Source organism: Aspergillus flavus, chromosome 1 (genome assembly GCF_009017415.1).
Source record: "Aspergillus flavus chromosome 1, complete sequence".
In the NCBI taxonomy this organism is placed as follows: domain Eukaryota; kingdom Fungi; phylum Ascomycota; class Eurotiomycetes; order Eurotiales; family Aspergillaceae; genus Aspergillus; species Aspergillus flavus.
In genome coordinates this window covers 5,368,804-5,396,337 of record NC_092406.1, presented here as the reverse complement: position 1 = coordinate 5,396,337, position 27,534 = coordinate 5,368,804, and the positions used below count along the sequence as shown (strand labels likewise).

The following is a 27,534-nucleotide window of genomic DNA, read 5'->3' as shown; positions in this document are numbered from 1 at the left end:
TAGCACTATAATTTGTATCAATATAACCACTATCTTTCGCAAGCTTACATTTAGAGGACTTTACTGTATAACACTATTTCCATGCTCTTAACATACCATTCTTCCAGCCGGAATCTAGGAGCAAAAGCTCATATCACTTCAAAATGAGTTATATGCGTGCACTATGATCCATGATATTAAGTTCTTAGACCCGCCGCAGCTTTTGACCTCTACAGGAATAAGCTAAAAATAGGACTTAAGGGCTGTCAGTCTATGACATATCACTCTAAACTAGTAGGGGAGTAGTCATCTTGATGGGCAGCTGGCTCAATGCTCATGGAGTGCTTAGCACACGCACTTTCGCCTTGCCCCACGCTCCGGGATCAATCACTGAGCAAAAAGCAGCCCTGATCTAATCTGATTCCGGAAAAGAAAAGTCCCAGTTTTTTTTTTTGGCAAAAGCACTGTTCGAAGGTAATAGTATGACCAGGAGGGATGACGGTGTTGTTTTCTTGGGTATAGTGCTGAGTGGGGTCCAAAATTGACCCTCAGGGTAGTATGTGCCTAGACTCCTTTAGAAGGTGGTATCATTGGATGGTATGGGTGGTAATGTATTCTTTACTTTCATTTCACTCATAAATACCAATGCCTATTCCATTCTCAATTGCGTGGTTCTGTTCTTACGTTTAGGCTCTTCAAGACCCTTTTTTTGATTCCTGTAGATGATCGCTGATTAGCGCATCCTTAGCGCTGGGTCTAGATTAACCACATCATATTATTTCATAACCTAAATATATGCTAACTATTGTACCCTGGTTCTCAAAGGCTTTCCGTCAAAGTTCTTTACCGAGAAAGTCCTTTAGTCTTCAGATCCTGGATGTTAAGTGTGTCTTGATCACCCGGACGGCGTTCTGACTCGAGCTTTACCTTATCCTCAGGGCCTCCGGTGCCTTCATATTCGCTAGCTGGTGCCAATCTGGTTATACTTAGCATCGGATCAAACCACGTAGAAGTATAGATAAAACACCAACCTTCCACGAGAGTCTCGAGTGCCTCCCTCGTCTTCAGGGATGGGTTTCCGGTTGCTCCCTGTTGCGCCTGCCTCTCGGCCAGTTTTGATTCCCGTTGCTTCACGGAATTTCTTATCCGCCCTTTCGTCGATGTTGGACTCGAGGACTTCATACTTTCTTAGCACTATGTCTCAAGACTCATTAATAACAAGGCTCTTCGTACCAGAGTCGCTCTTCGGTCCAAGACCTTGCTTCATCTGATAGGAGTTAAGGTCTTGCTCAGCGCGAGCTGCCATACGAAGCTTGTCGGAGTCGGCCATTGTATCTTGTGTGAAGATTGTCTGTGAATGTAACCGAAAGGTTCAAAGGTATAATACTATTCAAATAAGATAGCACTTTGATTGTTTAAGGAAGATATCGCATGCGCTCAGCAACAAAGGCGCCGTTCCCAGCTATATACCCATGATCGAAATCTGTTCATCAGGAACTAGAGACATTGCATCAGAATACATCATATCTATGTAACCAGAAACGCTGAATACATTGCACACTTGCTACTGTATAGAGTAACTGGTCCACTTAATCCTGCTTATAAAGATGGATCTCAATTGTAGTGATGATGTCATGCAACCAGATACTACCTCAACCCTAAGTATGAGTTCCATCATGGACTAGCGTTGAGGGTCCAGCCCTAGGGCTACATCGGAGAGGATCAACAACATCCCGATGCGTCCCGCTAAGGCGGGGAGCAAAGATTACGGGCTAATGTATACGGACAACGGAGAGAGCTCTTTGCGTGTTACTCTCCCATCAATAGAAATCTTTCGCATTTTGCCACAAGATAGAACTTCAAGGACCAGGCCAACCCCCATATTCTATGCTTCCACTGTGTCTTGGAGGTTCCTCTCTTGGCTGATATTGGGGTTTGGGCTCAATTGCTTTGATAGCTATCTATAGCTTTCACCACCAACCCAAGCTTCCAGCCATCCCATAGTATGGCTCACGTCGTTGAGTTACCCGGGGAGTCAAACCCCTTGACTCCTCAGAATGTTCTCAATGCTTTGGTTTTGGCAGCAAGCTCGACGCAGCAGCAGGTGCACACTGGAACCCAGCAATTGCAAAACTGGGAAAAGCAGGAGAATTACTATACCTCCCTCCAGGTAATTTGATACCGTAAAACCTCTTTTACTTTTGCCTTACTAACATGCCGCTCTATCTTTAGGATGTCTTCCTAGATCACTCTGTACCCAACGAAGTCCGATACCTTGCAATCATCCAATTGAAGAACGGCATCGATAAGTATTGGCGAAAGACCGCGACAAAGTAAGCCTATGCAGACGCATTCCTATAATGGTGAAGAGTTGGAGTTTCTAATCTTTGTATAGCGCTATCAAAAAGGAAGAAAAAGAGCAGATAAAGAACAGAGCCTTACAAGCGGGCGTCGTTGAGCCCGCTGCTCTTCTGGCTTTACACAATGCATTGATGATCGCGAAGATTATGCGTTATGAGTTTCCTCAGGACTGGTGCGTTTTCTTTTCTTCAAGTCCGGTAGCTGTTCTTCTAACTACTTCGTCAAGGCCTGACGGTATCTCATCGCTTATCAACTTCCTCCGTTCCTCAACCCAGCCTGGCGCCAACCCATTACAATTGCCACGGACTCTTACAATCCTTTTGCAGATAATCAAGGAGCTATCGACAGCCCGGTTGCAAAGGACACGAACCAACCTTCAATCTGTTGCTCCAGAGATCTTCCATCTTCTAGGAAGTATATATGTGGACAAAGTGAACAAATGGGTATCGCTTCTAGAACAGGGTGTTGTTGACGAAGGAGCATTGTTGGAGAGTCTTGAGCAAAGTCTAGTGTCTCTCAAGGTCGTTCGGCGCCTTGTGATAGCTGGATACGAACACCCTAACCGTCATAACGAAGTCAAAGATTTTTGGCTGTTGACTCATTCTCACTTCAGTCGCTTCCTTCAGTTCATCAGCGGTTCCATTAGTCTACCAGAGAATGTGCATAAGGCGGTAGAGAAACATGTTTTACAACTATCGAAGCTCCATGTCGAGATGGCCAAGGATCGAGCTGCCTCTTTTGCATTACTACCAGACAGTATTTCCCTCGTTCGATCATACTGGAGTCTAGTGGTTAAGCTAGGGGAGAACTACGGGCAGTTAGGCGCAACTGGTGAACAAGAGGGAAAGTCGCTGATGGAAAAGGCTGGGCTCAAAGCCCTTCTTCTGATCAGAGCTTGTTCCAAAATGGCATTCAACCCAGCTCAGACCTTCAAGTACCAGACTCCTGAAGATAAGGAGGAGAAAAAGCAGTCTATTGAACTTATCAAGGCGGAACTCTTTACCCATGACTTTGTGGTCAATGTCATGGAGCTTCTCGTTACACAATTTTTCAGGTTCCGATCGAGCGATTTCCAAGAATGGGAGGAAGACCCTGAAGAATGGGAACGGAAAGAAGAAGATGTTTCCGACGCTTGGGAGTTCTCTATTCGATCATGCTCTGAGAAACTCTTCCTTGATCTGGTCATCCATTTCAAAGACCTGCTCATCCCGCGACTTCTAAACGTCTTCTACAACTTTGCAAGTAAGTACTTGATACCCTAAAGCAGCGCTGAACTCTGTTGACAGGATACTGCCAGGTCCGGAAAATCGCGATGTGCTACTAAAGGATTCGTTATACTCAGCGATCGGACTTGCCTCCGCAAGTCTCGAGCAGCATTTAGATTTCAACAAATTCTTAGAGACTACACTTGTCCCAGAAGTGCAGATTCAAGAGCAGGGCTATAACGTTTTAAGACGGAGGATTGCCATTCTCTTGGGCCAGTGGGTCCCAGTCAAGTCGAGCGAGCTGAACACAGAAGCCATCTATCAAATCTTCCAGCACCTTCTTAGCAAGCAAGACCCGTTGAACGACTTGGTAGTCCGCATCACAGCTGGTAGACAACTAAAGAACGTGCTTTATCCGTTCGAGTTCTCCCCCACTGGGTTTCTACCCTATGCTCCCTCCATCCTTCATGACTTGATGTCCTTGGTTCAAGAGGTTGAACTCTCTGAAACAAAAATGGGGCTTTTAGATACGGTCCGCGTGGCTGTAATCAAGATGGAAGACCATGTATGAACTCCCCTACCCCGCTGTACCTTCACACGGGTATGCTAATGACTCTTCAGATTGCCCCGTTCTCAGATCAGATATTGTCGCTGCTACCCCCGCTATGGGAAAGTTCCGGGGAGGAGCATCTCATGAAACAGGCTATCCTTACCTTACTGTCATCGTTGATCAACTCCCTTAAGCAAGATTCGGCACGATACCACTCACTCATCCTACCTCTCATTCAGAACTCGGTGGAGCCAGGCTCTGTACGTCTCACTTCGCTCCTTATTGAACTAATGCGTGCAGGAATACTGATTCGCCTACAGGAAACACTGGTATATCTGCTCGATGAGGCACTAGAGCTCTGGGGGGCTATCTTGACGCAAACTCCAGCTCCAGCTTCTCCTGAAATCCTTTCTCTTCTTCCTGCACTTCTCCCCATTTTTGAAGCTGCCACGGATAGTGTTCCGCAGGCCCTTCAAATCGCAGAATCTTATATCTACCTTGCGCCGCAAGAGGTGTTGAGTGACCGAGTACGACTTCCTTTCCTCGCTTCTCTTGAGACCCTCTTGAAATCTACAACACGCCAACGCCTCGGCGTCGTGCCACGCCTAGTCGAATTAATGGTACGTGGCACTGAGGCCGTTGATGGCGGCAGTGAAAACTCATATAGTGTTATCACCCGGTCGCTCCTCGATAGTTCCTTCCTGTCATCTCTCCTGGAAGGCCTCTACTCCGCCTACGAGGCCAGCCAAACTACTGGACCTAACAGAAAACAAACACCTGTATATGGCGTCGTTGAAACGGACTACTTCTCCGTTCTCGCCCGCTTAGCACTGGCGTACCCAAAGATCTTCGCATCAGCTGTTTCCGCCGCGACGGGCACATCTGAAGAACATGCCCTTACCTGGCTGCTCACTGAATGGTTCCTTCACTATGACAATATCGGAAGCGCAACGCAAAAGAAACTCCATGCGCTTGCACTCACCCAACTACTCAGCCTGAATGGTCCAGACACACAACCACCACCGTACATACTTAGTCACCTCCAATCCTATCTCAACACATGGGCAGACATCATTACCGAGCTCGCCGAGGGAACCGAGACCGAAAATAACCCCCGTGCTGGTGACCATCTGGTCTACTGGAATAACGCAGAAACGGGCAAGTGGGATGAGAACGAACCGCCCGAAAACGAACGCAAGCGTCACTGGGAAAACTCCGATATTCTCCACAATATCAACATTCGCGACTTCATCCGAGATCGACTGCGCTCGTTAATTGTTGGATGCGGTGGTGAACAACGATTTCAAGACGAATGGCTCCTCAACGTCGACCGCGACGTTGTATCTGCATTTGTCGCACTTGGGCTTTTCTGATAGATCACTCTACTCCAAATCTTGAGCTTGATTTCTACCTTCACCCCTTGAAGTGGTCAGTTCCCACCCGACAATCTACTACACATGCATCTCTACGCGGTCTTTGCTGCTTGCAAGAGTTTCAAGATCCAAACTCCAATAGGGCTAGTGGACAGATGTCTGTTCGCATCTTGAGCCCCCTATGCAGCCAAACTGTGACAGTGGATGCTCATGATATTTCTAATGCGTCCTGAGTTAATGGTGTTCATGAAGGGAAGGAAAGGCATTGCATACAGCTTTAGTACTAGTGTTATTCCCTCAGCGTATTACCATCTTAGATAAAAACAAGCCAAGGTCCTTTCTGGACTCAAAAACCTTTTCTACCTTCTCCCGAGTTCTTTATGGTTATATCTGATGACTATGATTTTTCTCTTTTATCAACAAGTCTGACTGTGTGCATTGTACATGACTTGCAGCTCAAACTTCTTTTACTGCCGGATAGCGATACCATGGGTATATAATTCATGTTGAGGAAACTCTCAGCTGTTGGCTGAAATACTCGACCTTTCTGCGGAATACGGTAGGCCAGGCATCCAGTCACAGCTGATCGCACAGTACGTTAAACATACAACCATCAGAGACTCCCACCCGCAGCTCCCACAATCTTAAGGCCACTGGCTCCGCCACCTCCAGGACCGTCTGCTGTAGTAGAGTACGCAAGCCAATAACGCGAGGGATGCCATGCGACGGCAGGAATGCCCGAATTCATCCCGCCACCAGTAGGAACAGTATAAACGCTTTCGCCTGTTTCAGCATGGAAGATCTCAATTCCATTACCGCCGCAGCCTACTTCGTCACAAGCACCGCAAATAAATCTTCCGTCAAAGCTCCAGCTCACCCCGCGGACGGCCCCACCATTATTACTAGACACGGTGCGTCGACAAATCCAATCCGATGTATCCCAGAGAGAGATAAGGGCGTCGCTGCCGCCGACGGCGAGATAGCGTCCAGTAGGTGCGAGGGCAATGGAAAGGCAGGCGGATGTGTGAGCATTAAGGGTGTGGAGGACGTCGAAGGATGGGTAGGATAATATTTTGACTGTGCCTTCGCCGGTGGTTGCGAAGAGGTGAAGATCGGGCGAAGTTGGCGTGGAGATGTGATGAGAAAAGGTTGTTGCGTTTGTTTGGATGGGCTGTGGATGGGAATCTAGGACTTTGTAGGTGGTTGGGCCTGCGATCGGTTTCTGGGACTGCGTGGATGGGACATTTATTACTCCGTTTTCGAGCACAGTTGGGGTAGAAGGTGATTCAATGGAGACTGGTATCAGAGTATCATCCTAGTGATTAAAATTATACCAGTCAGTCCATGTTTCAGTCACTTGTCTACCCTATACAAACTCAAAGGAGCTCTCCTCACCTTCCTTCCAACCACCATTGTACTCCCATCAGCCGACCAAGACAAGGTGAATGCTTCGCCGCCGACATCTAGACGGCTCACACAAGTCTTCGAGCGAACATCCCAGAAGCGCACGGTACCATCAGAAGAACAGCTGGCTAGCTCCGAGTCTCGAACTGGGTTAAATAAGACTTTCTCGATCCCCGCGGTGTGACCGCGGAGGTCAGTCGAGTATTTGACTTGCGCGCGCTCAGGGTTCCAGATTCGAAGGGTACGGTCCGCTGAGCCTGTAGCGATAAGCTGGCCGGTAGGGTTCCATGCTATCGTTCGGATTCTGCCAAGAAAGATATATACTATCAGCTTGAACCTGATCTGGGAGGTGTTGTGCAGCTGCAACAGTTTTCTTGGACGGAAACGCACGTATGAGATCCGGGCGTTCGCGCAATAGGGTCATGATAGCTCTGAGTCTTGAGGCTCCCAAATGAGAATGCGAATCGCTCTTTGGGAAGTAGATTGCGGCGGGGAGGTGCCATTGTTCGTAGCTGCTGTCCCTGGCGGAGTCGTGACGATGGCGGCGATGGCAGGAGCAACCCACGTTGATGCCCCGAGGGGCTGTGGTCAATAAGAGTTGGAAGGAGCTTTCGCGAACGAGTTTAGGTGGTTACCCGGGAATTGCGACCAAAGTATATAGAGCACTACTACGTAGTAGTTGCGCGGAGAAATCGTGCGTTGCATATCGATGTTTGGAGTAGCGGCGGCAATGATAAAGGCGGATGACCAAGCTAATTGGTGCCTTGGTGCCTTAGACACTGAGAACTTCATACACCGATGGCGTATCATTGATATCAGCAATTACCAGTTCGGCGCATTGTGTTTCTTCGCTGTTCATATCTGGTGCTAAAAGTGAACCTGTACAAATATTTATACTAAACTGTGGAAAGTCGTTAACCCGCTTCCATTGTTGTTCGAGATATATTTTCGCCACATCAATCATTATAGTTGTATGAAACAATTCAAGAAGACAAAAAGTCAGGAGAAAGCGAGAGACAACATAGAGAACCCTGCTATAAGCAATACACTTCAAATAATCACTACATATCTTTTCCTGAATGTAATGATTGGATTTGAAATAGGTTTATAGAATCGAAGATGACGACCGAATCCGTTTACTTTTTGGGGCCCATTGTCCAATCAGATGATGTCCGCTTTTCCATCGCATCCAAAAGACATCAAATTTCAATGTCAAGTCGTTTCTGACGAACTGTCAACACAACCGATTTGATGATCTCTCATTATTATTAATTCCTCATTTGCTCACAGTAGGTAGAGCATTGCCAGAAGACCGAGATAATTCTCCATTGTTGTTCTTCAGACTAATAACCTTTAACAGATTCTTCCAACCAACCACAGCGCGCCGTTTGATTTGATCTCAAAATCTCGGCGTATAGGGCTACATATATATAGAGATTGCCCAAGACAGAATCGCTATGTTCGATCTGGAAGATGACGCGTCTAGGCGCGAGAAATGCTACACGGCAGTGGCTCAACTGCCTTCCTTCATCGACCCCAAACAGCCACCCGTGAAAAAGTCGCCCTTTTCGGCCATTCGGGGACATCCGTTCGTGCACACGGTAATTGTCCCTTTTATTCCTCCATTATCACTTCCCTCGTTTGGAATTCCTTAGTTGATCAGGTATGAATAGGTGGAGGTTATATTGCCTGAAGCAACGTACAAATCCATTGAGAGCTCCTTAAATACTAAGCTTCCCAAGCTGCGATATGCTAGAGTGTTCATGTCACTGTCGTCTCTGCTTGAGGGAGACTTCTTCAATACTTATATCAAATCTGGTACCTAAGAATCTACTATAATGATCCCGCTTCATCCGATGGAGATCAATATTGTAGATGGGGGCTATACTAACTACGTTTAGGAAATATTCTCATGATATCAGAGGGACGTCCTGGTTCAGATAACGTATTTACCCTGAGAGATGGTATGGTATACTGTTTCCGGGCATAGTGTTCATCCGGCAACTGTTGCAGACTGACATACATTTAGGAATCTTGAAACTAGAGCTTGGCAAGGAGATATTTGAACGGACAGGTCTAACAGGAAAGCCCGTCCGTAGTGGGGGCAGAAAACATGCAAAGGAAAGATATCGTACGTATCTATATGACATATCTTCACCCTACATTTATATACTTATGTTCCAACAGTCGTGGAAATCAACCTGCGGCTGCCATCAATGCTTCACGGTAAGAAAGGCTTTGAGAGACTAGTATGGGCATTCAAGAATGTTCTCAATCACACTGTGGCCTGGCTCTTCTATGACCTGGCATCGGAGTCGAGTGGTGTTTCCTCTGGTACTATAACCCACATTTTTCGCCCTTCTATTCACATACTGACGAATGACTAGACGATCCTTCCCTGAAAGGAAACCACCCTCACATTGTAGACTGCGAACCAGTGCGCACTGATTACCGCGATATCCTCGTCCCACCCTTTAAGGAATTGGACATTACAGGAACGGCGCCAGAGCAGGAATTGAAGGAAAACTGTGACGAAATCTCTGAATGGCTTGGGATGGTGGCCCTCGGATCTCCTCGAGTATTAGCGAGCGACGATGTAGACCCATACTTATGTCGCTATAGCGTACCGCACGTCGACGAAGCAAAACCGTCAGATATAGTCAGTTTGAGATGGCATGGTTTCCTCCCTCTCAAATGGATTATGGAGCTATTCCTTACTCTACTGTATGTTGTTGATTCTATCCGCCAACTCCCTGTTAGTTTATGAGCATCGCATGCTGACTACTTGATTCCCAGACAAGAAACTGCCCCGAAAGGTCCAGAGGCCTCGGCCTGGTTTGCTTTCTCCGCGAGTGCTCTGGGGAGGGAAGCTGTGGAAGGAAAAGACGGTTATACGGTTCTGACATTGCCTTCTGTAAACAAAACTTGTGATAATGTGCAGAAGAGCTCTGATCCTAGATCTAAAATAGGTCGCTCATGCATTTGCTGGGAGTACGTTGGCGTCTCAATTGTTTAGAAATGGAGCATATATCCCACACTGCTTTAGGTGTGTACACATTCAAACTGATATCAACCGAGAGAAACCTAAACATAAAAGTGACATGTCCTGGCATAGTCATCAGTTGGTTACCTCAACCAATGCATCTTTACCTTCAAACGCTAGGGTCTGCGAGCCGTATGTACGACTTGTTCTACATTGTTCTTTACGGTTAGTTGCATTGTAGATTGAATTGCACATAAAGAAAAACTGCTGAGATATAGAGTACGAATTACTGATCCAATATATAAAGCCAACCGTATAATGGTATCAACCTGTATCCAAAATCTGATGTCCCAGCTGCTCCTGTCCCTCTAAGTCATTTGCCCAATCCCCAGTTAAAAGTATATATGAACCCTAACGAAACAATACCCATAAACAGAAAACGTACCCAAGAGAGTACAAAAAAAAATCAAATATGTTAAATGGCTACAATCATCCAATAAGGTCGTTCACCACATCTTGAAGCACTGGTCTATTCCCAAGGACCTTGTTACCACTCAGCAGCTTAACTCCCTTTTTTGCGGGCTTCTTGAGACCCTTCGGAGCATTTCGGGCTTGTGCTGGACTTAGAGGGTTGCGGACCTTCTTTTGAGAGGTTGGACTCCTCTTCGGACTGGGTGTTGATCCTTCTTGTGGCTGGGGTTGTGTATGGATGTTGTCAGAGTCGAAGACGTGATCTTCCACAGCGCCCTTTGGTAAATTATATACCCAACCTTGCTCTTCGACAAGCTTCACATATTTGCCTAGCAGCTCATTACCGCCACGAAGAGTGCTCTTGCTCCCAACAACAAGGAGCTTGGTTCGTGCCCGGGTAAAAGCAACGTTAACCCGTCTCCAGTCACGGAGAAGATCGCCGACATGGTTGTCTGAATTGCTGCGCACACAGCTCAGTACCACAACTTCTTTGTCACGTCCTTGAAATTTGTCTGCGGTGTGCATTTCGAGATCCGGCAGGTGACGGCGCAAATTCTGTTTCAGAAGCGAAAGTTGGCTGCGGTAGAACGTTATGACACCAATGCTTCGTGCTGGTATACCGCAAGAGATGAAGGCTTCTACGAGTTGGGCGCAAAGTGTTGCCTCGGTAGGGTTGACGATACGCGACCCCTGTGCGACGTCTAAGGCTGGTGTGGCTAGGGTGTCTGTGTTAACAAGGCGGGTTTTGGCGGATGGGTCGACCAAATCGCGAAGCCAGCAGCGACCCTGACTTGTACCTAAACAGAGCTGCCTTTGCCCTGGGGGCTGGAAATGGTCCAAATGAAGATGTCTGAGACCGCCAATATTGGGAACCTCCAAAGATCGCGCAGCAACCTCCTGGGTACCACATTTGAGCTGCCCTGAGTATATGAGGGTATTTGAGAGGAGCATAATGTCTTTGCACATTCGATACTGATGTTCAAGATTGACGACTGATGCCGGATGAGAATCTGAGAGAAGCTTGAAGAGACTAACATCGAGCCCCCCTTCTTGAGCCTCCTTATTTTGCACAAGAGGTGGCAGTTGGTAATGATCGCCGACCAGAATGAATGTCCTTGCCATTCGGATCGGACCTAAACATACAGGCAAGGTGATCTGAGAGGCTTCGTCGACAATGCAATAATCGAATATGCGCTGACTAAAAACGCTGTGGCCGATTCCAAGACAGGTTGTTGCAACAACCTGCGAGTCCTCATATGCCCCCTGAAGTTCTTCGATTGTGTTTTTGGGAACTGCCGCAAGGTCGGCAAATTGCTGAACCTCAGGATGCACTTTCGCTGCAGCTCCAATGCGTAAGATACGAATGTTGTCATCTCGAATCTTCAAAAGTATGTTGTCAACTGCTGTATGAGTGTATGATGTCAGGAGCACACTTTTCCCTTGCGATACTAATGCACGAATTATGTGGGCAATGGTTGTCGTCTTGCCTGTCCCCGGCATTCCCAAAACCAAAGCATAGTCCTTAGCGCTCATTACTTTATCAATAGCTCGTTTCTGATCAACATTTAGGCTTGCTCTGTCGGTGTCAGACATCTTGTACGCTGACAATGTGGGTTGAAATGTGGGCGCGGATCCTTCAACGATCAGTCTCCTAAGATTCTTGGCCTGAAACAAGTCTCTTTCCATCATAGCAACTAGATTTGCTCGAACAATGGCCATGCCATTACTGAACTCGTCTTTATCCAGTCGGTAAACGACCTCTTCTTCTGGTTCATTTGATGAATTTGAGGAAGCAGCATCGGCACCAGGAATTTCCATTATGCCCCTGAATGTCTGATTCATTTTGGCATCGAAGCCTTTGGACTTGGTTCTGGCATTGTGCAGTCGGCGATCCACTGCCACAGAGATGCGTTGCGGACTGACTTGCACGACATAGCCATTAGCAAGCGCAAAGTGACCCTTTTCATCAGATATCACGATCGGCTCTCCAACTGTGAGCTGTGACTCAGAAAAAGAAAAAGATAGTGTTGGCTGTCTTTTGACAAAGGTATAGCGATAGCGATTTATCTTTACCCCGTCTTTGTCTTCAAAGGCTGACCCTGGCTCGATTACAATGTTGCTGAAGCACCGGCCGAGAGCCTCCCGCTCGCTGCTTAGCAATGTCCAAAGCTCCCGCTTGAATCTCATCATACTTTGCTCCTCCTTCGTGAGCAGATCATCCCATTTTCGGAAAAAGTCACTATCTCTGGGTGTCAGGTGGTCCATAGCCTTCACGAACTCATCACCGAGCCCGCTTGATTCGCCGTCTCCATCATCAACCAGCTTGTGATAGATAAAGCAAGGCGTCTTGGAGAAGCATTTATTGCACAAAGCCTGCCTTTTAACCATGGGTGGTAGTTGGGTTCTTCGGCACATATAGCCAGCTACTCGATTTCGCGCTTGTATCATCTGGAGGAGCTCATGACGAATGCCACGAATTCGGAAAATTTTCGACGTCTCGAGGTAATAGAGAAGGCCGAATGTAACTTCCACATCTGATGAAGATAGGTCAGGTTAGAATAAGCGCAACTATTAGTGACAAGGCCTAGGCTCACCGTAGCGATCAGAAAGGAGAAGGGTATAGAGAGCCGTCTGGGCCCTATGAGCATGATTTGTGTCTCTGTTACCCGTCTTAAGCTCAAGGGGCACAACCAGATTCTTGTTGCCCTCGCCATCATGGCAGGCAACTTGCACAGTAGCATCGATATTGCCTTTTAATCCATACATTGGAGACCAGATGTGTTCTTCAACCTCAAGTAGCTTGTTGATACTCAGGCGGAGCTTGGAGCTATTTCGGTCTTCAACAAGGGATTGCGCCTATTGATGAATGTTAGTACGCGTACTGTCGTATGTTGCTGAAAAATCCACTCACGCTCGGCTTTTCCTTAAGGAAAGTGTCTGCCCATGAGATCAAGGCTGGGATTTTGCCCATCACATAATCGATAGCTTCAGGAATGCTCATGTGGATCAAGTACAGTTCCTCAATATGCTTCACAATGACCATTTCGACCAAGGACCTTAGTGAAAATATGTCCCATTGATTGGCCTTCATTGCCTCTTGGAAGACTTCATGGAAGATATTCCCAAAAACTTGGGGCTTTCCAATGTCACCGGTGTTTTTAATACGGTCTTGAAGCACAGCTCGCCGCTGGCAACCAATCGAATCCGCGACAATTGTCGCCGAAACTAAATGGTCCGGGTGAAGAATGATCATGTTGTAAGAATTATTGACGATGCAATGGCCTGCTGTATCAAAATCACCGATCAAGTGAATGTATGAATCTTTGTAACATGGACTATCAAACCATGATTCCCGCAGGACAACGACCTTCTTCTGAGAGGTTCTTTCATCTTGTACAGACAACACCTGATTACAATGTCAGCTTCTACCTGTGCGGCTTCTAGAGTATGCAACGGCAAACCTTTTCTGGCTGGAGGCGCCCCTTTTCGGTAGTATAGGTAGACTCAGCAATATCAACAATCAAGTAGCGCTTGATGGCTTGCCGACTAAAATTCTATTTATAATATACTTAGCAAATATCTAGTAAATATACCCACTAAGAGTGACAAACATAGTTTGCTCCATCTGCACCTGACTGTCTCATAGACTGCTCGATAGCCTCCATGTCAAATTCATCATCGTTAAACTCGTCACTAGAGGATTCCCCCTGTGGCACGTTCACCCCTTGGACTGGCTTCACCATCACCGTAGACGAGCTATCTGTGCCACTTTCCAGTCCAGATAGGTTGGAGGTCGTATTATTCTTTGGGATGGGCCTCACTAGCTTTTTATTTGGAGCCGCGTCGCACTCGGCAAGGATTTCATCTATATTATCCGAAAAGTCATCAAATTCATCATCATCAAAGTCAGCCGTATTGAGGGAATAGTCCATTTTCTCGTTAGGTCCCGCTTCTGAATTCAGAGTCGTTGGATGGGCATGGGGGTTTTGCTTTGCATTATGTGGCTCGTTGGCGTTCGTCGAAAGGAACGTCGTATCTCCCCCAGTATCCATTGCGCCTGGTAAGCTACCATGGTCAACAAATGGATCCATAGAGGCTTCTGCAAGTTCAAAAAACCCTTGATCAAAGTCGTCGTCCCCGAACTCAGACGAAGAGGCCTGCTCTTTGTCTTGGGGTTCAGGATAGACTTCACTGGCCTTGTTAACCCGATTTGCTTTAGACGAAGAATGGTGGCCAGGTCTATCTTGCATGGGAGACGCTGACCGACTTCGTTGCATGCCTTTGCGTCTAGGCACAGGCGATGAATCGGCTGCAACGATGTGGGATTTCGGTGACTTGGGCGCATCTCGGAGACTCTTTTCGATCCTTTCCACGAGAAAATTGATCTTAGACGAATTGATACCTCCCGAGTCAACGACATTGCTTCTTGTCCGAGAAAAGATGCCGCGGCCTGTGCCAATGCCTCCGCCATCGACCCTCCTTCGTTTAGCTTTAGAACTGGGCCATTCGGCATTGCAACTATTTGATCGTCTTAAGCCAGATGAATCGCGACCTGTCCTGGCCGGTGCGGGAGTCTGTGGTGAGGAGGAAAGAAGGTGTGTGAACTGAGGTGGTGGTAGAGTTCCATTGCCGTTGGCAGTGAGTTTACCCACATAGTTGTTCCATAGTTCGGTAGCGAGGTCGTTCTGTGGAGTCCTTTGAAGCCCTTGCAATGGCGTATGCATGTCAAGAGATTCTTGATCTGCACCTTTCGAATTTCCAGCCAATGGCGAACTGGTTGGTGAAGAGATATGCCGGCGTTTTCTGGCTTGTGTTGCAGGCGTTTGAGACATCGTGTCCGGGTTTGAACTCACGGGGACATGCTGCCAAATGACATAGTCTTCAGGTGTAAACTCTGGCGCTGGGGCTTGGCTGATGGCATCTTCAGTATTGCTAATCAAATCTGCCAATGGAATCCTATTTCCAGGAGTTTGAGGGCATTCCTTGGTTGCCTTCGCATCTGATTTATCAACCGAAGCTTCTCTTTTGGTCGATTCGGCTTGATCTGAATGAGTGACACCATTCAGCCACGATGATTGATTCTCCTTGTTCGCATGTGCTGGTTTTATGGGCGATTTGGACGGCGATTTGGACGGGGATTTCTTAGACGGTGATTTTTCAATACTTTTATCATCTCTGATGTACCGAAAAGCATTCAGCTTCGAGCGGGAATTCGAGGAAATAGGATATGAATTGGTGTTCTTATTTATGGGGTTCATATTTAGAGCTGCTCGTCTTCTGTACGAGAGCAGCAGAGCATCTCGATTAGTTAGTCTTAAGTGGATATAGTTAGTAATGAAAAGCCTGCATGACCTGCGGAAAATGTATACGAGTTAGTCGACGTACTGAGATGAAGAATATAGAAGACGAGTATTTCCCAATTCTGGAGATCATTCAAGGAATTGACATGCATGAATCTAACTCGAGTAGGATTTGTGTCTTGACGCATGCAATCGCCTGAATCACGGACCTTAGATGGAGATGCGATAAGGGAATCACTAGACGCGTCGCGCGCGTCGATTTATAATGCCTCAGGCAGCATTTACACCTTGAAATACAGGCATAAAGACGGTATGCGAACTGACCCGATCGGGACTAGCGTAATGACTCCATCGGCCTTTTGCGGCTTCTGAACATCAACCGCTGTTCAAACCATCACCCCTCCAACTTAACGCCTCCTGCCCCTTCAACGACAGCGGTCGGATCAGGAACTGATCAATTGGACCAATCATTATCATCGCTGGTCGAAGGAACATCGAATTTAACGTCTTAACCCGACCGTCCTTTCCTGCTTGACAGGGGCCTCAACCCGCCACGCCTGTCCCTTATCATCGACTGCTTTAAGGACCAGGAATTCGTTAGATTCTCCGCTACCCTTCATAGCCGCAATGTCTGCTCGTACTTTGTCGCATAGCCTTCGCAGCCGCTGCCTTTTGCGCAGACCTCAGAACATTCAGGGTTTCTCGACTCGTACCAACCTCCGTGCCGCTGATCATGGAGATCACTACGACCCTCCGACTGGGTGGCTTTTTGGTGTCAAGCCAGGCCAGAAGTACGTGAAGGAAGGCTGGGAGAACATCTGGTACTACGGATTCATTGGCAGCTTGCTTGTTGCCGGTGTCGCATACGTTTTCAAGCCAGACACCTCGTACGTCAATCCCTTGGGCTTCGGCAAGCTCGCTATAATTAGCAGAAGTCGCTATGCTACATGAAATGTGGAAACCTACTTGTGCACAAAACTAACTCCATGGCAGGATACAAACATGGGCTTTGGAAGAGGCACGGCGGAGACTGGAAGCCGAGGGTATTCTGGAGGACCCCGAGAAAGCTCAGAGGAAGTAAAGGACAAATCTGTCCTGAGTATTTCCTTGTACATTGTACATAGAGCGGTCGGACATGGAAAACAGTTTCGGATGAGATGTTGTACCTGTGCTAGCGGATATGATTCGCCAGCTCAGTCTAGACAGGTCTTTTTATTCCCTTTCCTATGTTCTTTTTTCTTCTTAAATTCTGCATGTACTCTGTCCACCTATATTCTGGGATGCTTTCACCAATTGCTTTAGAAAGTTGCGCAAAAGCAAAGAATACAAATGTCCAATCGCAAATAGCATTCTATTTATTGTCTAGTCTCAGCCTTCTCCGATATTATCGGGTAACGGTTTATACACGATGATTGGTCTACTTATATCCCCGCCCAGTTACCACTACCACGGATTAGGCCATTATACCTCTGGATATATATCTGTCCTTCTAAGAAGTGGTATCTCTCTCCTAACCTTCGCTAGAAGGTCCAAATCAATATCCGCGAAGGCGATCTGCGGTTCTCTATATTCGTCGCCAAGCTGAGCTACAATCTCTCCCCAGGGGTTCACAATCATCGAATGGCCATAGCTTCTTCTTTTTTCATTGTGAGGCCCTGCTTGCGCCGCTGCTATCACATATGACTGAGTCTCGATAGCCCTGGCCCGTAGGAGTGTTTCCCAATGGGCCTTTCCCGTGGGAACCGTGAATGCTGAAGGATAAGTGATAAGCTGGGCATTTTGCCGCTTCAAAGCCAGACTAATTTCGGGGAACCGGAGCTGCAAGATGATATAAGTAAACTCATCCAAAAAACCCCCAAATCAGGCCTTTTTCCGATGACTTACATCGAAGCATATAGCTAAGCCGACATGTCCAACAGGGGTCTCGAATGGAGGTAAAATTTCCATGCCTTTCTCGACACTCCTGAAAATAATAGTCAGTAAATCTACTAGATACTCATATTATACTCTCTGGGGCAACCCACGCGCTCTCCTTCAGTACCGGACCGCCTTTGAGTTCTACATCAAATAGATGAACTTTCTGATAGCGCTGTGTAATGATGCCCTTTTCATTGATCCAGATAAGGGTATTCTTTACTCTTCCATCCGGAGATGGTTCATGAATGCCGACATTTATGTGTAAATTAGACTGCACGGCCTCCTTCTGCAGGCCCAGTACGAATTCACTATCATGCACGGAGCGCGCAAGTGAGACTGTTTCTGCTGGCGAGGACCCTATATAGTCTGTCGCTTCAGGGAGAAACAATGCCTGATCATGTATCAGTCAGAAATCTGCAAGTCAATGACATATACTGTACTCTAGCTCCAGCAGCAACGGCTTTGCGCACCAGTATCTGGCACTGGGCCAGATTGGCAGTCATGCTCGCAGTCGAGCATAGTTGCCCCACAGCCTATCGAGTTAATAAGAAGTTAGTGGCTAACTTAAGAGTCGCTCCTCTTTTCTTTGTTATCTTAAGGACCCCTTACTGCAATAACCATATTCGCTTAATTAAAACTTAGACTCTGTCTGCAGTGAAATTGTATTAGAGTGTATGCCATCTATTGGAAAGGTAGTTGTACTAACTGGTGAAGCACGTTATCTGATACTATGATTAGTGAGGTAATCGGCAGACTTTCCCTTTTTGGGACAACATTTATCTCTGGAGCTGCGCTCCAGCAGCGAAACCGATTCTGAACGAACGTCACTGACTGCACCAACCATCACAAAAAGCAGCTTTAAAAATAAAAAGAAACCTGACGCCACCGGTCAGGTCACATAGCTGCCAATATGAAAAGCTTACGGAGGGATTTCTCTTCTGACCCGCATACCGCAAATGTCACCAGCAAAGTCTTCGTCAGGTCGACAAAAAGTGGAAAGGTGCAAAAGATCGTTCGTGAGCTTTATCTGAGACAGGATATTCCTTGCTCATCGAAGCTGTGCTCAACATGTCCCTCGGTCGCTCCAGCAGATGCAAATGGAAACAGTGAGTAAAATCGGTGTAAAACACTGCTTCTAGTGGCTAATGCGACACAGTTGCGCCTTTCGTTCTTTCGGAGCACCCCGCCGGCACAACCGCTTTTCCTCGTGGTCATTACCTCGTCCCTGATACGAACGCGCTGTTGAATGGTATGGATTTGTTTGAACATACCGGTGCATTCTATGATGTGATCATCCTTCAAACAGTTCTCGAAGAACTTAAGAACCAGTCTCTACCTCTCTACAACCGCTTGCTTGCCTTGATCAAAACCGACGAGAAACGCTTTTACCTATTCTTCAACGAGTTTAGAATGGAAACACATGTACGGCGAGGACGAAATGAATCGATTAATGACAGAAATGACCGTGCAGTCCGTTCTGTAGCAAAATGGTACACCGAACATCTACGAGCCGCAGCGAAAAAGGGAAAGAAAGAGAAGACAGTACCTACTATTGTTGTTATCACGGACGACAAAGACAGTTTGCGCAAGGCAAAGGAGGAGAACGTGACAGCCCTGTCATTAACCGATTACGTCTCGGGTTTGGAGGATTCCGATAGATTACTCGACATGATCAACGAGTCAAGAGAACAGAGAGAGACTAAGGGTGCACGTGGAGAGCTGTTTTACCCGGAATACTATACTATGTCCAAGATCATGACTGGATTGAGGGCCGGTACCTTACATCAAGGTGTTTTCAATGTGTCCCCATACAATTATCTTGAGGGTTCCGTCAATGTCGCAGCATTCGACAAGCCTCTTCTTATCCTGGGTCGCGACAACAGTAACAGAGCTATTTCTGGGGACGTTGTTGTGATTGAAGTGCTTCCTAAGGATCAGTGGAAATCTCCATCAACTAAGATTGTTGATGAGGAAGCAGTAACCAAGAATGACAATCCTGACGCTGAGGACAATGAGGCCGTGGTCACTGAAAGGGAAAGAAAAGCTTTGCAGGAAGAGGTCAGACAAGCGCATGGAAAGAGCACAGAAGGAAGGCCTCAGCCAACTGCCAAGGTTGTGGGCGTGATTAAACGAAACTGGCGGCAGTACGTCGGGCACGTTGACTCGGGCTCGACAGGCTCCCAAGCTAGCTCTGGTCGGCGTCAGCAAAATGTTTTCGTTTTGCCCATGGACAAGCGTGTACCTAAGATCAGGGTCCGCACCAGGCAAGCCTCCGAACTGCTGGGTCAACGAATTCTTGTCACAATCGATGCATGGGATCGTGATTCTCGGTATCCTACTGGGCACTTTATCCGTTCATTAGGAGAGCTCGAAACAAAGGGAGCCGAGACCGAAGCCCTTCTACTCGAATATGATGTACAATATAAGCCGTTCCCTCAAGCCGTTCTCGACTGTCTGCCCGCAGAAGGACATGACTGGAGAGTTCCCGCTAGTAAGGAAGACATCGGCTGGAAAGGCCGCAGAGACCTCAGAGATCTCCTTATATGTAGTATTGACCCACCAGGCTGCCAGGACATTGACGATGCTCTTCATGCGCGACCATTGCCCAATGGCAACTTTGAAGTTGGAGTCCATATCGCAGATGTATCACATTTCGTTAAACCGAATAATGCGATGGACCTCGAGGCTAGTCTGCGTGGCACAACAGTCTATCTAGTCGACAAGCGTATCGATATGCTTCCACATTTGCTTGGTACCGATCTTTGTTCGCTCAAGCCTTACGTGGAACGTTATGCTTTCTCGGTTCTGTGGGAGATGACTCCAAATGCTGAGGTTGTCTCTACAGACTTCACCAAATCCGTCATTCGTTCTCGTGAAGCTTTTAGTTACGAGCAGGCCCAGATGCGCATTGACGATCCATCGAAAAAAGATGAATTAACAGAGAGCATGCGCACTTTGCTTCGGTTCTCCAAGATTCTCCGTCAGAAGCGTATGGACGCAGGTGCACTGAACCTGGCCTCGCCTGAAGTTCGTATCGAGGCCGATAACGACGAGGTTGGAGATCCACTTACGGATGTCAAGACAAAAGCTATGCTCGCAACCAACAGTCTTGTTGAAGAATTTATGCTTCACGCCAATATCACTGTTGCAGCTAAAATCTACAGTACATTTTCCCAAACTGCTATGCTACGACGACACGCCACCCCTCCACCACAGAACTTTGAAGAGCTCATTAATCAACTTTCCAAGAAGCGGGATATGAGACTTGATGTTTCTAGCTCACACGCCCTGGCGGACTCGCTCGACCAATGTGTTGATTCTAAGAACCCCTTCTTTAACACCCTGGTCCGCATTCTCGCTACCCGATGCATGACATCTGCAGAGTATTTCTGCGCAGGTGCTCATGCCGAGTCGGAATTCCGTCACTATGGTTTAGCCTCTCCCATCTACACGCACTTTACCTCACCAATCCGACGATATGCCGACTTGTTGGTTCATCGGCAACTTGCATCTGCTATTGGATATGAAGGTGAAGACGGCCGGGCAGTCATTGAAGGTGTCATGACCCGCAACCGTCTCGAAGACATCTGCCGCAATATCAACCACCGCCACCGCAATGCCCAGCATGCTGGTCGAGCCAGCATCGAATACTACGTTGGTCAGGCACTGAAAGCGCGCGGCGAGAAGCTATCTGCTAAGGGAGTGGACGGCGGTATTGAAGAAGAAGGTTACGTCATGCGGGTTTTTGAGAATGGCGTAGTGGTGTTCGTTCCGCGATTCGGTATCGAGGGTGTGGTGCGTCTGGAAGACTTTGTGCTCAAGGGCGATTCTGCCCTACGCTCTGTTGAGGAACGGCGAGAGCTAGTAGTCCGTCGGGAGAGCGAGTTTGACAACGAGGAATACACTCTTCAAGTTTCGGATAAGGGCCACTCTGATCAAGGTATGAGCGTGGAACTCTTCCAGAGAGTGAAGGTCAACGTCAGCTCCGTGAAGGAAGAGAGTGGCCGGGGTGCCGGAAAGAGAAGGGTTAGGGTGTTGATTTTGGGAACCCAAAATTAGGGACAAAGAAAGGAAAGAAAATAGCATGTCTAATGATGGCATTTGGGTGTTGGTCATAAAAAACGAGATCATCTGGAGTCTAGTGGTATTATAAATAGGTCATGTATTACTGTCTGATCCATGTATACTTCTTCCATTTACAGTATTAGACTGGATAATGTCTATCCAATTGCATTTACCCGAATCACTGCTGTCACACTCTTTTCAGTGTAACCATGCCACGAAGTAGTGCAACTGGCGACCAGAGCTTAACCTCAGGTACTGGATCGGAAGCTGGAGGTTCCACCGCCGGCTGGTTGCCCTTCTCATCTCCAGCCCCATGGGAGCTTGCCACCTTAACGCCGTCATTATTAGCGGACACCGCAGTAGAGGATTTTAGTTGAGCTTCCCGGTTGATATATTCCACTTTCCAACCTCGAACCACCCACAAGCACAACGACGCACCAATGTACATAAACCCGGTAAAGATCTGAACCCTCAGGTAAACAGAGTCGTTGGAGTCGTTGTCCCTCAAGACAAGAGCGATGGCTTCAGAAACCGTCGTAGGAGCAACAAGAATGATCCAAGTAATGCTAAGCCCGCTGGGCAGGTCTCTCAAGCCTATGATCTCCGCAAGCACAGGCGTAACAGTTGCCCAGTACGTCCCAGCCACAGTACCAACAAGGACAGCAAAGAAGCAAACGACACCCATACTGCGCGCAAAGATCCAAATAACTAGACAGAACAAACCGCAGCAGAAGGAAAGAAACGTAGCAATGTTGATGCGACCGAGTTTGTCGCTGAACATTCCCACAAAGGGGCGACCAAGGCCTTGACCAAGATTCAGCAAGGCACTGACAATACTACCCTGGTGGGATGAAAGGCCGACCGAGAGGGCGAAATTGGCTACGCTGAATAGGAGGGCGACATAGCCTAACATACTGAAGACGCCCCAGCCGAGAAAGAGGAGAAATTCAGGCCGTTTGAATAAGGGAAAGTGGAAGGCCTTGTGACGACTTCCGACGTCTTTGTTGCGGTCTTTTATGAGATTTGCGCATATTAGGTTGACGACGCATGCAATGATACCCAAGATTCGGAAGGCCCAGCTGAGTCCCAGTCGAGGGATCATGGAGCCTACTGCTAGGGACCAGATTAAACCTCCCAGACCGGACCCGGCGGCGTTGATGCCCATCGCGAGACTTCGTCGTCGCTGGAACCATTGAGGGATGATACCTACGCTTCCGACGAAGAGAAATCCCATTCCCCATCCGAAACAGACGCCTTGGCTAAGGAAGATGTGCCACCTTTGCGTGGCGAAGGAAGATCCAATCAGCGAAAGGGTCTCAAAAAAGACGCCCAGATTTAGGACAAGACGTGTCCCATAGAGGTGAATCAGGTGGGTGGCTAAAGGAGCAACCAAGAGAGCACAGGATATGCTCAAACCACCGGTGAAGGCGTATGAGAGTGCAGAGGTATTTGGGAATACATCGTGTGAAAGATAATAAGAGAGGAATACACCGTAACTCTTTAACCAGCGGTCAGTCTATCCTGCGTTTCGATTTAAGAGACGATGAAAATTAGGAGACGAACACTGTTGATTCCCCATGTATGTGCATTAATCCAGAAGACACAGGCGACACAAACCCACCCATAGCCACCATCTGGGGGGACATCACGTTGATACTTGTCTTCTAGGACCTCCTGAGCTGCGTCTTGCTGCCCATCCAGCTCGGTTTGATCTTGACAATGGCCTTTCCTATTTAGTGGATCCTGCGAAATTAACTCACGGTCATAATCGCGAGAGCGAACTATATCGATAGGAGTGTTGTCTGCCATTCATGCGACGAAAAATAGATAAAAGTAATGTGTGATTTTGCGTCTCTCCCTCCGCTTACTATACATGAGAGGACATAACTATGCTCATGAAAGAATAGACCCTATAGATAAAATAGAGAGAAGGCTGGAGTAAAGTAGTCCAAGAAACTAAGGGAACATGAACTAATAAAAGTCGAAATTGATGTGTCATGCATTCAACAAGAGACGCTATGACAGTCTGATAATCGCATCCTGCCGACAAGGATTATTGAACCACGGTAAAGACCCCGGCAGTCCCAGAGACCGTCATTGGGCTATTGCCCCAGAAATTAATTGAGGACGGATATAATGCCGAGTAGCCGGTGGAGCAAAGCTTGGAAGTTGGAGACGGAGGGAAATCCGGAGAAATTTGGGGTATCAATTTGGTTGGTAAGGTCAAGAGAGGTCTCATTGTGCTAACAGAGGACGAATTGTACAGGGGAGATATTGAGCAGAGAGAGATTCATGTGTGTCACATGGTCCATGATAAGATGCTCATTTCATTGTCTGATGCCTCCAGCATGTAGAACCTGTATTGCCCAAGGTAGGAACGCCCTAAAAGATAGTACATCGGAGCATTCTGACAGCGAGCATATTAGGGGAGCCATGGTCAATGCCCGATGACGCTTGACCCATTGTAGAGACCATCTTAGGTTTTAGGGTTAGTGTTGCCTACTGCGGTTAGTTCCTCGAGATGAACCCCCGCGTTGCCTTTGCGACCATGTGAAACCTGTGTTTGCAATGTTTGCAATGGGTTTGTTGTTGTTTCCCCCTTTCAGTCATCCAAATGCCCATTGTTCCGGTTGTTATGATCAACTGAAAACCACTCCAACCAGTGCCGGACAGACTAACCCTACAGAGCAATATTAAATTAATCAATTACTGCTGTTCCTCCATCTAAGACTAACAGACTTTAAGCATATCTCTTTGTGACGATACTCTAATCGTCGCAGCGGGGCTGAAGAGATCTTTCTAGCCTAATCTATCATTGTGCCCACCCCAGCCACCTTCTGGAACATTATTGGCTCACTGATCAATTATATGGGAAACTGACTTCATAGCTGAACAACACATCAATCGATTCTGATGCCTCTCAGGATACCTTTCCCTTGAGGACTCTCTTCCAGGCAAACACCACACCATGTATAGACCATATTTGCACCATAACAAGACCAAAGATGGCCAACGGAAGGTCTCCCCTCCCGGGCCATCATACATGTCCGACGATCAGGTTGGTAAGTCTACATTGTTAGCTGCGTAATGGCATTCTTCACTCTGCAAGTTGTTGGCGGTGCGATCGCATTTTTATTTTTAGAACTTATCTCCTAGATACTAACATGTGGCTAACCTTCTCTCCTGTGCAGCAAATTATCTGAAGGACCTACGGACAAATAGGCCAACCCGCCCAGGCGGATCGAGGCCACTCCCTACGAAGCCAGCTGATTCAAATCCTCGAGAGGACCTCCCTCCAAGGGCAGCATCAGCGATGTCTTCATACTCACATTCAAGGATGCCGTCCACCACTACAGCGGGCGATAGGGAGCCGCCCCGCGCTACCAGTTCTTTATCGAACCATCGTCCTCTATCTTCTCGAGGATCCATAGGCAGTCCGGCTGGACGACCGCTGGTCCAAGAACCCCGAATGGTACCCGTTCGGAAGAATGTCTCTCCAACGCGGGTTTTCTCTCGTCCCAGCCCTCCATCTCCAAACGCAGCATATCGCGAGAGTTACCGACGTCGGTTTGAAAGAGAGGAAGCCCAATCTCTCCGAGATGCACTGCAGGAGATGGATATCCAAGATGATATTCGCCTCCATCAAGCTGCCCAGGATGAGGCCACAGAACTGGTTTGGATGCACCAAAACCCTGGATTGCCCTTCAAGAACCCATACGCTCCTTATCGTAATCCCGATATGGATAAAGCCAGTCAAGGATCAGATAAGAGTAGCGTTCTAGTTGGTCATACTCTCGCTTCCAGAAGTCCGCGGCGGGACAGTTATCGTCCCATGTCAGACTACAACTCGGACTCACCCAGAACACACGCCAAGGAACAGCAACCTGCTTTGGAAGAACCAAATTCCAGCCCCAGAAAGAATGGCACACTCCGAAAGAATCTCAAAGTTGATTTTTCCTTGCCTCAAAATGGGAGCCCGTCAAAACGATCGAGCAGTGGCTACGGACTGGGCCTCGCGAGTACCGGCAATGGTTCGTCAAAGGGTGTTTTTCGAAACCCCAATGACCACATATATGAAGAGCCTGGGGAGTCTCAGCATATGGAGAATGATGAACGCCCAGATTTTTCAAAATCTGATTCGTCCGCCTTAAAAGTCAAACCACGTAATGCCTTACCTCGAGGCTCGAGGCCCCTCTCTGGCCGATTTGGCAGCCTTTCGTTCGTCGATAAACTGTCTCGTTTTGAGCTACACAAGCATCCCCCAACGCAGTCAAGAAATCCTGAGTATAAGGCCAACGATCCCCTCCCGCAGGCAAATCCGAATGATGAACAAGCCATCCCGAAAAAAGATGGACTTGAGATTCGAAGTGACGAGATTCGCGCAGCGACAAGTAAGAAGCTCAAAGACCGAAGTACAAGGCTGCCCATGCCAACCGCCGTGAGTGATCGCGCCGGCCGACCGATTGTGAGCTTTGATCCAACCTGGAAGCCCACCGAGGCCCAATCCCCAGGCAAGGGTATTGACGCTGGAATACGTGAATCCGTTTCACCAACACCACCCCCCGCACCTGTTGCTCCTACAATCGAGATATCTGAAGCGCCTTCTATTCCAGTGATTAACCTACCGGATGACAAGCCACCTACTATTTCTGAGATGACAGGGTCATCACAGGATCGTAAGAAAGATGATAGCTCTCTCCCAACCTCACCCGATAGTAGCAAGCGCCCAAATCCATTCCAGAGGAAATCGCCATCATCGGCTCTGCAAAACCGTTGGCTATCAACTTACAGTCGGGCTGGTGTCCCAACGGCGAAGTGCGAATCCTGCACTCTTCCGATTTCTGGAAAGATTGTCACTGCTGCCGGATCACGGTTCCATCCAGAATGTTTCATATGCCATCACTGTCAGACACCGCTTGAATGTGTGGCCTTCTACCAAGAGCCTGATGCAAAACGCCAGGAACGACTGGCAGCGGCTTCGGAAGCCGACGAGGAAGCCCGTTTGCTGAGGTTCTATTGTCATCTTGACTTTCATGAACTGTTCAGCCCGAGATGCAAGAGCTGCAAGACCCCTATTGAAGGAGAAGTGGTTGTAGCATGTGGTGCTGAATGGCATGTGGGCCACTTCTTCTGTGCTGAGTGTGGTGATGTATGATCAACCTAAGAGCTTAAAGTTCGAGTAATAAAATGCTAACTATACTTTTCCATAGCCTTTTGACCATGAAACACCATTTGTAGAAAAGGATGGCTTTGCATGGTGTCTTCAATGTCATTCCCGGCGCACTGCTCCTCGATGCTCGGGGTGCAAAAAACCGGTACTCGATGATGTTGTCATCACGGCTGTCGGAGGTCAGTGGCATGATGAGTGCTTTGTCTGTCACGAATGCAGTGCTGAGTTTGGGCCGGATGGTCGATATTTTGTCCGAGAAGGCGAGCCCAAAAGAACAGCAAAAGGCCGCATCATTGGAGGACCAGTCCAGTTACCTGTATGCGAAAGATGCGAGGGTATACGACTTAAAGCGTCGCCTTAGCTTTAATGACGACTGCACCAGAAACTCCGAAAAGGCACGATTTTATCATCTAAACGAAGTTTTATTGACTTACTTACAGTGCTTGTAACTGTTCGCAGCATCTTGGGTGTTGGAAGTAGAGTCTTATCTTTTTATATTGTTTTTCTTCTTTTCTTTTTGGTATATTATGCATTTTACAAGTTATGTCATCTGTTGCATATGCAGCAAGCGGGAGTATGCATTATGTGAGTGTGTGTGTCAATCACTAGTAGCGTCCGCCATCTTGCCGTACCTGCTGGAGTTGGGCAGTCTTGTGTGCCATTAAGCTATGGACAGGGTCATGGAACTGGCTTCTAGCTAGGGTATTTTTTTTTTCGGGCTATAGGCTTTTGTAACTGAAATTACTATATACATAT

General features: G+C 47.6%; 10 protein-coding genes across 10 annotated transcripts; 5 read left to right on the top strand and 5 right to left on the bottom strand.

The window, feature by feature from the left end:
• Positions 1 to 822: 822 nt before the first annotated feature.
• Positions 823 to 1,309, bottom strand: F9C07_11051 (uncharacterized protein; the record flags this gene model as incomplete). Its single annotated transcript, XM_041287883.1, has 3 exons — positions 823 to 955; positions 1,011 to 1,155; positions 1,213 to 1,309. The coding sequence occupies 3 exons, from the start codon at positions 1,307 to 1,309 to the stop codon at positions 823 to 825; spliced, it is 375 nt and encodes a 124-aa protein (XP_041140122.1).
• A 440-nt stretch (positions 1,310 to 1,749) lies between these two features.
• Positions 1,750 to 7,576, top strand: F9C07_2280084 (nuclear transport receptor). The gene is made up of 6 exons (XM_071510416.1): positions 1,750 to 2,149; positions 2,212 to 2,312; positions 2,375 to 3,582; positions 3,638 to 4,110; positions 4,167 to 4,355; positions 4,416 to 7,576. Exons 1-6 carry the CDS (start codon positions 1,985 to 1,987, stop codon positions 5,466 to 5,468), a joined length of 3,189 nt encoding a protein of 1,062 aa, XP_071366044.1. The 5' UTR covers positions 1,750 to 1,984; the 3' UTR covers positions 5,469 to 7,576.
• F9C07_1145913 (WD40-repeat-containing domain protein) lies at positions 5,775 to 7,509 on the bottom strand. The gene is made up of 3 exons (XM_041283860.2): positions 7,263 to 7,509; positions 6,864 to 7,176; positions 5,775 to 6,783 (listed from the first exon to the last, which is right to left on the bottom strand). Exons 1-3 carry the CDS (start codon positions 7,373 to 7,375, stop codon positions 6,082 to 6,084), a joined length of 1,128 nt encoding a protein of 375 aa, XP_041140124.1. The 5' UTR covers positions 7,376 to 7,509; the 3' UTR covers positions 5,775 to 6,081.
• Positions 7,577 to 7,777: 201 nt separating the features above from the next.
• F9C07_1145901 (ribonuclease P 40kDa subunit-domain-containing protein) lies at positions 7,778 to 10,075 on the top strand. Its single transcript, XM_041287870.2, has 8 exons — positions 7,778 to 8,161; positions 8,233 to 8,473; positions 8,546 to 8,690; positions 8,774 to 8,836; positions 8,902 to 9,003; positions 9,060 to 9,206; positions 9,260 to 9,596; positions 9,669 to 10,075. The coding sequence occupies exons 2-8, from the start codon at positions 8,330 to 8,332 to the stop codon at positions 9,886 to 9,888; spliced, it is 1,158 nt and encodes a 385-aa protein (XP_041140125.1). The 5' UTR covers positions 7,778 to 8,161; positions 8,233 to 8,329; the 3' UTR covers positions 9,889 to 10,075.
• A 3,676-nt stretch (positions 10,076 to 13,751) lies between these two features.
• F9C07_1145905 (uncharacterized protein) lies at positions 13,752 to 15,834 on the bottom strand. The gene has a single exon (XM_071507623.1). The coding sequence runs from the start codon at positions 15,582 to 15,584 to the stop codon at positions 13,923 to 13,925; it is 1,662 nt and encodes a 553-aa protein (XP_071366043.1). The 5' UTR covers positions 15,585 to 15,834; the 3' UTR covers positions 13,752 to 13,922.
• Positions 15,835 to 16,253: 419 nt separating this feature from the next.
• Positions 16,254 to 16,707, top strand: F9C07_11046 (ESSS subunit of NADH:ubiquinone oxidoreductase-domain-containing protein; the record flags this gene model as incomplete). The annotated part of the gene is made up of 2 exons (XM_041287871.1): positions 16,254 to 16,513; positions 16,620 to 16,707. 2 exons carry the CDS (start codon positions 16,254 to 16,256, stop codon positions 16,705 to 16,707), a joined length of 348 nt encoding a protein of 115 aa, XP_041140127.1.
• Positions 16,708 to 16,958: 251 nt separating this feature from the next.
• F9C07_2280081 (carbon-nitrogen hydrolase) lies at positions 16,959 to 18,233 on the bottom strand. The gene is made up of 5 exons (XM_041287885.2): positions 18,153 to 18,233; positions 17,984 to 18,076; positions 17,651 to 17,934; positions 17,511 to 17,589; positions 16,959 to 17,444 (listed from the first exon to the last, which is right to left on the bottom strand). The coding sequence occupies exons 1-5, from the start codon at positions 18,162 to 18,164 to the stop codon at positions 17,088 to 17,090; spliced, it is 825 nt and encodes a 274-aa protein (XP_041140128.1). The 5' UTR covers positions 18,165 to 18,233; the 3' UTR covers positions 16,959 to 17,087.
• F9C07_2280080 (exoribonuclease complex, subunit Rrp44/Dis3) lies at positions 18,234 to 24,237 on the top strand. Its single transcript, XM_041287872.2, has 2 exons — positions 18,234 to 18,649; positions 18,700 to 24,237. The coding sequence occupies exons 1-2, from the start codon at positions 18,454 to 18,456 to the stop codon at positions 21,600 to 21,602; spliced, it is 3,099 nt and encodes a 1,032-aa protein (XP_041140129.1). The 5' UTR covers positions 18,234 to 18,453; the 3' UTR covers positions 21,603 to 24,237.
• On the bottom strand, positions 21,796 to 23,417 carry F9C07_11043 (monocarboxylate transporter; the record flags this gene model as incomplete). The annotated part of the gene is made up of 2 exons (XM_041287886.1): positions 21,796 to 23,106; positions 23,172 to 23,417. 2 exons carry the CDS (start codon positions 23,415 to 23,417, stop codon positions 21,796 to 21,798), a joined length of 1,557 nt encoding a protein of 518 aa, XP_041140130.1.
• On the top strand, positions 23,710 to 27,383 carry F9C07_1145602 (LIM domain protein). The gene is made up of 3 exons (XM_041287873.2): positions 23,710 to 24,670; positions 24,800 to 26,757; positions 26,819 to 27,383. Exons 1-3 carry the CDS (start codon positions 24,577 to 24,579, stop codon positions 27,137 to 27,139), a joined length of 2,373 nt encoding a protein of 790 aa, XP_041140131.1. The 5' UTR covers positions 23,710 to 24,576; the 3' UTR covers positions 27,140 to 27,383.
• Positions 27,384 to 27,534: the final 151 nt, after the last annotated feature.